At 42.3% G+C, this 11906-nt stretch overlaps 1 protein-coding gene across 1 annotated transcript; it reads left to right on the top strand.

Moving 5' to 3' along the window:
* The first annotated feature begins 4595 nt into the window (after nucleotides 1-4595).
* On the top strand, nucleotides 4596-10980 carry paqr7b (progestin and adipoQ receptor family member VII, b). The gene is made up of 2 exons (XM_004559972.3): nucleotides 4596-4761; nucleotides 7518-10980. Exon 2 carries the CDS (start codon nucleotides 7524-7526, stop codon nucleotides 8580-8582), a length of 1059 nt encoding a protein of 352 aa, XP_004560029.1. The 5' UTR covers nucleotides 4596-4761; nucleotides 7518-7523; the 3' UTR covers nucleotides 8583-10980.
* Nucleotides 10981-11906: the final 926 nt, after the last annotated feature.

Genomic DNA, 11906 nt, shown 5'->3' with positions numbered 1-11906 from the left:
TTGACTAGATATAGTGTATTGAATGAAAGACACTGTCTCACGCCACTGATATGGTATCACGGGTCAATAAAGCATTTCTAAATCCATCCATCCATCCATTCGCTTCTCCTTTTGGGGGGCGCTGGAGCCTATCCCAGCTGTCATAGGGCGAGAGGCGGGGTACACCCTGGACAGGTCGCCAGTCTGTCGCAGGGCCAACACACAGGGACAGACAACCATTCGCGCTCACATTCACTCGCACATTCACACCTAATGGCAATTTGGATTATCAAATTAACCTATCCCCACAAGCTGCATGTCTTTGGACGGTGGGAGGAAGCCGGAGTACCCGGAGGGAACCCACACAAACACGGGGAGAACATGCAAACTCCACACAGAAAGACCCCGGCCTGATGGTGGAATTTAACTCAGGACCTTCTTGCTGTGCGGCAACAGTGCTAACCACCGTGCTGCCAGCAATTCTAAATACAAAAATAATTTGATACAAGACGTGAAAAGAATTATACTTTATATCAACAAGGCAATTTCCACATCAGCTACATGTTGTCTGGGAAAACATGACAAAACTTTGTCACTAGAAGTGCTTTTTAGCGCAGATGAAAGGATGTATTTTCTGCATGTGCTCATCTCTAACTTATGCAGATTGCTGCCAACAAAAATCTCATGATGAATTCGTTATGCACGCGATGCCCTTCTTTAGATGACTGGAAAATCTGGGGGAAAATACACTGAATTACACTTAGGTCCAGTGGATTTTAAATTAAACTATCAAACTGTGACTGAAGTGCATTGTACTCTGAGTCAAAGCTGCTGGAGAACACCCAATCCATTCTCTTAAAACCACCCAGGTGGAACAGTAGAAATAAACTCACTGAAAAAAACAGCCTAGAGCTCCCTGATACCTCAGCTTTTAGATCGGGGATTAACCACGTTTGTTGATATCAAATGCTGGATGGTGTTTTAAAATATTGCTCTATTTCTTTTTAATGATGTAATATCTGTAAATTACGTGAAACTCTCTGAATGAAACAAATAATTCTTTAAGTGGTCAAAATGCCAAAGAATAAAACTCGTGTATCCGAGCACCTTTACATATACTGTAATGCCATTTTAAATGCAGTGGCATAAACTGCACGGTGGAGTTAGAAAATGTCATAAAGTAGCATTCTTGTGCGGGAGATGAGCTCAGGGAGTGTCAAATGCTCTCTTAGCTGCTAGATCTGAAAAAAATTATGTGAAATTTTAGAGGCTTATATTTATTTAATGTTTTTTCTTATTTACGGCTGACTTTACATTTTCCTAAAGAACCTGTGGCTGTGGACTTTTTCAGGTTGATGTAAGGTAGCACCTGCTTGCCACATAATGTTCCGCTTTGTGTAAGGACATAAAGTTCTCGTCAGTTTTTATGGGTTTGTTTACCTTTGCTTCAACTTGCACAGAATTGCAGTCAGTGTGTAACCGGTTGCCAAGTGGCACTGGGTAAGTGCTGATTGTGTTCAGTGACCTGCTTGACATGTCTGATTATTGAAGTCTTAGAGTTTTAAGAGCTTCAAGTTTTGGTGTATAACATATTTTATTCCCTTAATTGGTATATTAGGATGTTTTTTTTTTTCCTATTTTCCCCTATTTTTGTTTTCTTTTTGGAATCTTATTCACATTGTGAAATACAGTTCATTCTCTGTTTATTGCTTGGTTATTTACAGAATGTAATGAACATGAAATTAAAATTTCTTCTGTAGAATAAATTATAGTGTCTCTGTTAATAGTTTAATGATTGGCACTGGTCTAGCTTCATGGGTATTAGACTTGTGTGCTGTGTAAGGATTAACCTTTTTTCCCCAATTTACGTCAGCTCTTCATCTTCCAGTTTGTCCCATTAGAAGTCAACACATTTTTCTTTTCCTGTCCTTTTAATCTTTATGCATCACAGCAGCTACCTGTATTCTCCTTCACCACCTCCATCCTTTAGGGTCCCATCTTTTCATTATTGGCACCATTTCCAGTCCATTTAACATAGTAGCTGCTCTCACTACCATTGTGTAAACCTTTGTCTTCACTCTTGCTAGTATGCCCATCTGTGGTAAATCATTTCTGACACATGCACTCCACCGTACCTCTCACCTCTCGTTCACGCATCAGTCACTTGACCCCTCAACCGTTGCCACCTCAGCTAACCAATCCTCTCACCTGTCCTATCCACTGTCCTCTCTCTCATTCATGCACTGTCCTGACTTTCATGGGGTTTTTTTTCCCCCAGAGGATATACTCTCCAGGATCTTCCTGACTTGCTCTGTACTCTTGAAGCAGATCACAATGTCATCTGCAAACAGCATAGACCACAGACGCTCTTGTGGGATCTTGTCTGCCAGCGTGTCCTTCAAGGAAAGGGCTGAACATCGACTCTGTGTGTAATCCATCCTCCAACTTGAACCTATCTGTCACTTCTACTGCAAACCTCACTACCATCTCTCTTCCCTCATCAATCACCCTCACATTTCTGTCTCTCTTAACTTCCTCATACAGCACCGCACTTCTACTTCTATGCAGTTCCTCATTATTTGTCTGCAAATAAAAAAAAGAAGCTTTCAGACCTCGTATTAAACATCACATCTGTGGTGTTTGTTTTGCTGCTCATTAATCATTAGATCTCTTCTTAACCTATCTTCCCCTAATATTTACCGTGACTTCATTGCTACATGGATTTATTTGCCTTTTGTTACTTTATCAGTAACATGCTTCTTCTCTGCTCACACACACACATTGTGTCAAACATCCCTGATCAAACATCCCTCAAACCATCCCCCATGAAAATCCTCATACCTTTCATCCTCATGAACGTTCTGATCTACAATCTCCACACGATCCAACCTTTTCTTTCTCTCTCCTTCTTTGCTTCAGAGCACTGCTTTCAGTCTCTCGATCCTTTTTCTTTTCAGCATATTTTCATCCTAATCCTTCACAACCCTTATCTTTTACATATCCTATATGGCAGTCAGTGTAAGACCTTTTCTCCATCCTAAGCATTCAACCATGGCTACAACTGTCATCTAACAGAAAGATATAAAATATCTTTTTCTAAAATATTTATAAGATATAAAAAGAAAAAGAACAGGACCAGACCAGAAGAAAAATCTTACCAAGCTAAAATCCAATAAACAGTATGAATGTTACTATTTTTGAGAACTACACCTGAAACAGTACCATCCATTTGACTATATGATAAACTCTTTTCCATTCAGATCACATTCTAAATTGCCCTATGAATCATCAATTAGCCTAATATCGCTAGCTGCATGTCTCTGAACTGTAAACAGAGGGAGAACATGCAATCTCCACACAGAGAGACCCCATCCAGATGGTGGAATTGAACTCAGGCCCTTCACCTGTGAGGCAACAGTGCTGAACGCTGCACCACCATGCTGCACTGTCTTACAGGTTTTCTTTGGAAGTTTAATACTCTGTGTGCACCATACGCTGCAAAAATGTTTATATAAGAGTGTTTGTGTTGGAGTCTTGCGCGCAGTTCTGTACAATCCCTCTTTGTCATGTGTTTGGAAAAACAGCTGAACTCATCAGCCTGGAACTATGTCCTATAGTGCACTGCTCCTACCCTGTCTGACCACACAGGGGACAAAAGCTGGCCTGACTTCAAGAATCGTTTCTCAGTATTTTCTGGATTTCTCTGGATTGCTGGACAGACTTTTTTTTTTTTTTTTTTTTTTTGCTACACAAAGATGTGTGTTCAGCTCATGTTCCCCCGAGCTGACATTAAGATACAGAGAGGATAAATACCCAAAAGACCAACACATTATTATTTCTGTTTTAGGCACGCCTCTTAAATCCGTCTGGGAATATAGACTGAGTAGGGTGGTTGGTTGCAGTTAAATGAAACTTTGTTAAAGAATGGAAAGACTATAGGCTGTAAACGTAATCTGACCACCACTAAGAAGCAGGGAAATTGCCTGTTTTGATAAGCAAATTAGACCCAGTGGAGTTGGCATTGTGTTATGAAAGGCATCTCTGAAGCTGAGACACTGAAGAAGCAGTGCCGTCCAGTTTTATGGGCTTCACGATATCGTGTTTTAGTGCTTTGTCACAGTACTCAGGAAGAACTGTGTGGCAACTGTGCAACTCATTTGCACAAGTGGTGACAGTGGCTCTCGTGTTTAAAACGATTGATTTGAAAAACTTTTAAATCTTTATCAGGGCTACTGAAAGATTCATCAGCCTGTTCCCACAGAGGGTAAACTACATGCAGGTGAGTGTGTAAACAAGAGGGGAAATGCAGCATTGCATTTGCATTTTGTGGTGCTGGAACAACGAAACGGTCATTAGACTGAGGAATAACTAAATATATTAAATTCTTCTTTTCTCTTATTAACATAAACTTCAAACTATTTTAGAACAGGTGTTAACACTTAGCTAACAGCGACTGGACGTATAAAGCTCTTATATATACATATGACAGTGGAAGATTTTCTGTGGGGGAGTGGGCTCGTTTGCCGGCGTTAGCTATCATTGGTCGAATGGATTTGCAGAAGAAGCCTTGTGTTTGCTGATTGGCTAGAACATCAGTCCGTTCACCAAGCGATGTCCGCCCTCCCAGCGATTGAGCCGTGAGAGCCGCCAGGCGCCGCTCCCGTCACGTTTCTCCGCTGCATGTTCACCGCCGTCAGATAATGTTATCCATGATCTCCACGGCTCTAACTCGTCCATCCTCTCCTGTATCTTCGGCTCTGGATTGATTCTCCCGTCGAACAGGTATGTGTATTTATTTTGCCATTAGCCTCAATCTATGAATTATCTAGAACGTTCGTTGCATCAGTGGAAGGATGCGCCTCGAACGCAAAGCCCTGTTATTTTCTATCATCGTGCAGCGGCATTTCTCGGGCTCATTCAGCACTAATGCCTAACTGCAGAGTTATGTGGCGTCCACGGGGAATCGAAGCGAGACGATGGTCGGTGGAGAGGTACATGCAAATTCATCCCGGCCACTGGGTGTCAAGTTTAAAGCAGACCGATGGTGATCAGGTGCAGGCTTGCTCGGGGGGAATTGGCTGCATCAGGCCCGTAAAGGCCCGCGTTTAATACCCACTAGCACTCTCTCTCTCTCTCTCACACACACACAAGCGCGCTTTTTCAGTATTTTCGAGAATTTTTCTTTCATCCATAAATATTTCAACGTGCATCGCAATTGTTGGAAGCGGAGGGTGTGGACGCCGGATGGGGTTATGTTACGTAATCCCCCCCTCATTCATCACTCCACGCCATCCCTCCTGATCGCCGGCCCTTGTTCATCCCACACAGAATGATCTCTGCAACGCTGCTGCCTCCGCTCTCTGCCTTTCCTAGTCCCTTCTCCACATGTTAATCAAAAGAAGTATTGATGAATTAAATGACCTTTTTTAGGGTCCCTTACGCACACGTGACTCAGCATTCTGAGCGTAGTTTACAAAATCTGATTTAATTGGCCCAACAGAACACAAAGAATGTCTTTACAGGAAGATTTATAGAAACTTTGTATTTTCCCACATCGTGCTCCAAACTGAGCTTTATTTGAAAAGGAGGAGCTAAACTACTGTGTGGTACTTTGGCTGCTTAGTAGGCACAGATCATGCCTACTACTAGCTAGTTATACTGTGATATCGGTGTCTTTTTGGATAACTGTGTAGCACACTGTAGGTAGATTACCGTCGTCAGTTTGCTTTACCCATTAGTACTTTCTATGTCAATAGCAACACTTTTTCAGCTGCAGGTCTTTTAGATCAAACCCCATTTTCAAACCCATCGTGCATTTTTTAAGTTAGCCGAGTAGCAAACATTCACTGTGTGTCAAGTGCTGCACTTTTTGGGAAGCAATTTCTCCCCATTTTCAATCAGTGCAGAATTTATGAGCTGAGGTGAGAGCTTTATTGTACCCGAGGTCCCGTGGTGTGCATCCACCCTTCAAAGTGATGCATTATGGTGAGTGGAGCGTAGAGGCTTCAGGACACTTTCAGACACACAAATCAGCTCATTAAATTTTGGATAAGTTACCTTTGGTCCCAGCAGCTGGCTTCACCTCTCTGAGCCTGGTTCTGCCTGAGGTTTCTTCCTGTTAAAAAGGAGTTTTTACTTCCCACTGTCACCTAGTGCTTGCTCGAAGAGGCCGTTTGAGTGCTGGGGTTTTCTCTGTATTGCTTTTGTCACGGTCCGGGGCAGCGGCCGTGTGGAGAGCGGAAGGAGGACTCAAAACGCAGCACTTATTCAGGTGTGAGGGTGATTTATTGATAATATCCAATATAAAGTGGGGATGGTAAAACAGAACTAAGGATGAACTAACTGGGAGAAACTACACAAAGAAATAGCAAACCTGAGCATGAAGGGAGAACAGCAGGGAGCGCACGCAGGGGATTACACCAGGTATGAACACAGACGACGCGACGAGGAGCAGAGGAAATCACACACTATAAATACACAAAGAGACACTGGGAAATCACACACAGGTGGGGGAAACAGCTGGACCTGATTAACCTAACACCAGGGACCAACAGAGGGAGCACAAACCCAGAACCCAGTGTCTAAAATCCCAAACACAAACCATCCCAAAACAGCCATGAATAATAATGAAAGTAATAACAATAAAGAACATAAACATAAAGTCACTGAGTCATGGTCGCAGGACCATGACAGCTTTAGAGTCTTAACCTTACAATATAAAGTACCTTGAGGCATCTGCTTTTATTATAAATACAATTTAATTTAATTTCAGACGGGAAACACTTAAAGCTGCGCTGAGCCATAATGTTTTGTTACCAACAGTGGATCAGAAAGGCTGTGGGGGAGCTTAAACTGTTTCTCTCTGCAGACAATAACAACTAGTTGGTCATCTTTATTGGAGCCGTTTAAACTACCGATTTATAGATCACTGCTGTTTATATCTAGACTCTTATCAACCCCACTTTTAGCCAGAGGAAGCCGTGTTATTTTTAGCAGAAAGCTTTTCAAGATAAAACCCACTGCACACCACCAGCAGGGCCTCCAACAGAAGAAACAAAGTTGCATAATTAGCTGCCAAGAAGTCGGAAATGTTCTGACGTTTGACATGTGACAGATGTAATATTAAGTCAAGTTGTCACATAGTTTCACTGCCCCCCGGTGGCCAACAAATTCATTAGATTAAATTAATGAATTTAGTTTATAATTTTTCATTTAATTTCATGTTGCATCTGATGGCTTTTACATTCAGTCAATCTGCTGATTGTTTTTAAATAATAAAAGCAGTGAACAATGAAAAAGATGTCAAGTCCTCCAGTGCCCACGGTGAACTGTGTGACGATTAAACCCCCCCACCCAAAATGACCTAAAATCATAACCTGTGCTGTTTTTGGGTGTCATTCTGCTCAGTGATCCAATGACCGCTGCTCAGATTTGCTTTGTGATATCAGTAGTATTGCAGTTTATAAATGTGTTCATACATGTTGACACAAGTGTGGCTCAAAGGCAGGTATTGACTAACCCTCCTCTTTGGTCTACAGTTCGCCATGGCAACGGTGGTGATGGAACAGATCGGTCGCCTGTTTATCAACGTGCAGCAGCTGCGGCAGATCCCTCAGCTGCTCGAGTCGGCCTTTCCAACCCTGCCTTGCACTGTAAAGCTGTCCGACGTTCCGTGGGTGTTCCGCGAGCGCCACATCCACACGGGGTACAGACAGCCGGACCTGAGCTGGCGGTACTACTTTCTCACCCTCTTCCAAAGGCACAACGAGACCCTCAACGTGTGGACCCATCTGCTGGCTGCCCTCATCATCTTGGTGAAGTGGCAGGAGATCTCGGAGACGGTGGACTTCTTGCGAGATCCTCACGCTCAGCCCCTCTTCATCGTGCTCCTGGCAGCTTTCACCTACCTCTCATTCAGTGCTCTCGCTCATCTCCTCTCTGCCAAGTCGGAGCTCTCCTACTACACCTTCTACTTCCTCGACTACGTGGGGGTTGCCGTTTACCAGTACGGGAGCGCTCTGGCACACTACTACTACGCTATAGAGAAAGAGTTGCACACTACTGTGCAAGGGATCTTTTTGCCCGCTGCGGCATTCCTGGCTTGGCTCACGTGCTTCGGCTGCTGCTATGGCAAATATGCCAGTCCCGAGCTGCCCAAGCTGGTCCTCAAGCTCTTTCAAGTGGTGCCCTCAGCCTTGGCTTACTGCTTAGACATCAGCCCCGTAGTCCATCGCATTTACAGGTGCTACCAGGAGGGCTGCTCCGACCCGATGGTGACGTACCACTTCTACCACGTGCTCTTTTTCTTAATCAGCGCCTATTTCTTCTGCTGCCCTCACCCAGAGAGCTTGTTCCCTGGGAAGTGTGACTTCATCGGGCAGGGCCACCAGATCTTTCACGTGTTTGTGGTGGTTTGCACCCTGGTGCAGATTGAAGCGCTGCGAACAGACTTCACAGTGCGCCGCCCCTTGTACGAGCGTCTTCACGGGGATCTCGCGCACGACGCCGTGGCGCTCTTCATCTTCACTGCCTGCTGCAGCGCCCTCACCGCGTTTTACGTGCGCCAGCGCGTGCGGGCCTCTCTCCACGAGAAGGAAGAGTGAGAGTTTAGACTATTTAAAAAAAACAAAACAAACAAGTCAAACAAAGTCTCATTTATTTTACTCTATAGTGACTGTTCTAAAATAACTTAAATGTTTTTGTCAAGGAAAGTTATCAGCTCGTGATAGTGACTTCTGATTATTTCTTCTCTGTGTTCTGCCAAACAACAGTGAACTAAATATTGACTGAGGCGGTGTTGTTGTGACTTAAAGGGGGGGGGGGAAAGGGGGCTCCTGCAGCTCATCTGTAGCAATGCGGACCCTGCAACAAACCCTTACATCCTAACTTCTCTTTATTTATTTATCTTTTCTAGACGGTCTGAAGGAATGTTTTACTTTACGAAAGAAAAAAAGTCTTTGTGCACAGATTAGCAAAAAAATTGAGAGGCTAGTTTCTTCAGTTGCCTTCTTAATTGTATTTGGAAAAAATCTGACTGTCTTAATCAAATTGTAGCATTTGAATTTAGTATTTATAGTCCCTCAGACTAACTTTTAGCTCCTGTTAAGTTTTACACTGGTGCTTTTCTCAATGTCCTGATATTCTTTTGTGTTTCTTTGGGTTTTGGTTAGGTTTGGATATCAAAGCAGGGATTATTTTTCCATTTCCCAAGGCGCTAACACTAGGCCACGCTAATGTTTCAACACAGTCCACAAAGATGGAAACCCAATTTGAAAACCAAATATTTTACCTCCTTATGAAAAGCAGACCCTTTTCCTTGGATTCGATGACACTCTGTTGAAAAGGAGGCTGGCACTCTACACTGGTTAAAAGATGAGCGGAAGATTACTGATGTCTCCTTGTTGTTGTGACAATGTTAATCTTTCTCTATTTTCTTTAATTCAAAGGGCTGGAACTTCAGCTTTTGCCTTTTCACGTCCTGTGATGTCAGTGCTTTGCGTGAATCATTTTCATTGTTGGTCGATTCGAGTCGTGGAAAAAGGAAAAAGCTGCGTCTGACCTGCTTTTAGTATGGTTTTTTTTTTGTATGATGAATATGTATGTGCCTCTACGCATGTCTTTTGGTATATACCGTGGATAATAAGTGTGTGAATGTCTATGAAAGCTTAGCCTTGCACTTCTTTCTTACCCTGTAAATAGCTGTATTTCTCTTGAAATTTTCTTTGCATCCCATTTTCTCCCCACCTGATGGCATTCGGAGGTGAATGCACAATATTTTTCTGTGGAATACAGCACATTACTCTTTTGCTGCTTCCTTTCAGAGCGTGTTTTGTGTCCTCCTGCCCATCAGACTGTAATGGGTATGAATATTGTAATTTCATACTGCCTCACTCTGAAGAGTCCTCTGGTTTATCTCTTTGGTTAATGGCAGTTCTTATAAAAATATCTCACAAATATGGCTTCTGTGATAACGCCGCTTGGATTTTTATCTCACAAAATCTCAAATGCCAGAAATGATCTATATTAATGACTGCACTCCTTGTTCATGACAGTGCTGTAATGTGCCAATGAATCTGTTATTGCTTCAGGGATGGCTTTACTGAAAGATGAATGAACAGACAGAATGCAAGACATCGATTTGAGTGGAGATTTAACCATAATTCTCTTGATTATAAACCTAATTATAAATTGGTCTCATCATGCACTGTCTAAATCCACACTATATATATATATATATATATATATATATATATATATATATATATATATATATATATATATATATATATATATATATATATTGTAGCTGACAGCACTGGCTGTGTTTACATGCATGGAGGCTGATAATGCGGTTATTCTGGTTTTCTCCTCAAATGTCATAAATCAGAATAACGTGGTTAAGTCTGTACTCCTGCTGAGAGAAATTATGTTGTGAAGCTCTTGTGTATAAAACAGATTTTCTGCACACAGTCTTCACAGTCTTCACTGAAATGATCCATTATGGGCTAATCATTTCTAATTGGCAACCAATGTCTCCTAAACCTCTGCCCAGCCCTATCTGTAACATAAGGGTGTTGTTGTGACCATCAAAGGGACCAAAACAACTACTTTATAGATTATAATGTCTTTTCTGTGTGTTAGAGAGAACGTAACTTTCTTGAAACTGGAGGGGAACAGTTACAAAGTAACAAGTATTTCTTTGCTTAACTGATTATTTGTGGCAACAAAGACACTCTGTCACAGGTCGTCTGCGATACGTGCCGATTAAACCGGAGATCTTAACTGGAATAAGGCCAGCACTCCATGCAAGCGTGTGTGTGTGTGTGGGTGTGTGTATGTTCAAACGTAGCCTCTGATACTACTGAGGGTTTCCCTTTATCCCGTTCAGAAAAGTAGGTTGAAAGGGACGAGAATGTCTTCTGCCTCTAAAAATACGTGTAACTGACTGTACTAATATTCTGTTGTATTTAAGAAAATAAAGTGTTACGGTACATTCAGAAATTCTCCTATGTTGTTTGTACTGATTCTAAAGAAACTGAAATATCCAGTTTGCCAATTCTGCACCAGCCGAACAGCTGTGAAACATTTTCCTTGGGAAAGAAGCCGTGTGAATGTTTGAGGTCACGTCTGAATTTTACCTGCCAAATTTAATTTCAATGTGATGGCTGCACTTACAGCCACACAGGGGTGATATCCACCATAATAGTGTAGAGCCTTATACACAACATTGCATTCACATTTGTCTTTAAATATAGGAATTAATTTACAGGACAATTAATAACTGGTTTTGGTTTAGAATTAATTCACATATCCACATGACATTGCTTTCTAAAATAAGTGTGCACATTTTAGTTTACACTGTTATGTATGATTAATCTTTTGTTTTCTGAGTTACCTTAGTTGCAGCTGCTCCAGTCCCTTGATTGAGGAGCCGAGAGGTGGAAAAGGGGCGGAGCAAGCTTTGATGGAAAACTGCAAATTGGCTCATTCCATAACTCGGGACCATGGGGGGGATTGGAGTTCATTTTGTTAGTTTCAGTTAGGTTTTGTGTTTTACCCCTCTGTGTTTTTGTGGGCTGATCAGCCACTATTTAAGTTTCCCCTTTGTCTCTTTAAGTTAGTTTGTCTGAGTTATCGGTGGCGCCTGTGTCCGGCAGCCTCGCCTCTGTCAGTGCGCCCCAGGGCAGCTGTAGCTACAGTGTAGCTGCCATCACCAGTGTGTGATTGTGTGTGTGAATGGGTGGATGACTGAATGTGTAAAGCACTTTGGGGGTCCTTAGGGACTAGTAAAGTGCTATACAAATACAGGCCATTTACCATTTTACCATTTATCAGTATTGTTGTCAACTTTGAGAAGAGTTCTGTTATTTTGACCTGTTTTATGGGCCCAAGATTTGGATTCTTTTTGCATGATTTAACCAATTATG

Source organism: Maylandia zebra, linkage group LG11, assembly GCF_041146795.1.
Source record: "Maylandia zebra isolate NMK-2024a linkage group LG11, Mzebra_GT3a, whole genome shotgun sequence".
Classification (NCBI taxonomy): domain Eukaryota; kingdom Metazoa; phylum Chordata; class Actinopteri; order Cichliformes; family Cichlidae; genus Maylandia; species Maylandia zebra.
This window is presented reverse-complemented; position numbering and strand designations above follow the sequence as displayed.

What these genes read in the sequence shown, in the direction of transcription:
- paqr7b (XM_004559972.3), top strand. Translation starts at nt 7,524, where the DNA reads ATGGCAACGGTGGTGATGGAACAGATCGGTCGCCTGTTTATCAACGTG.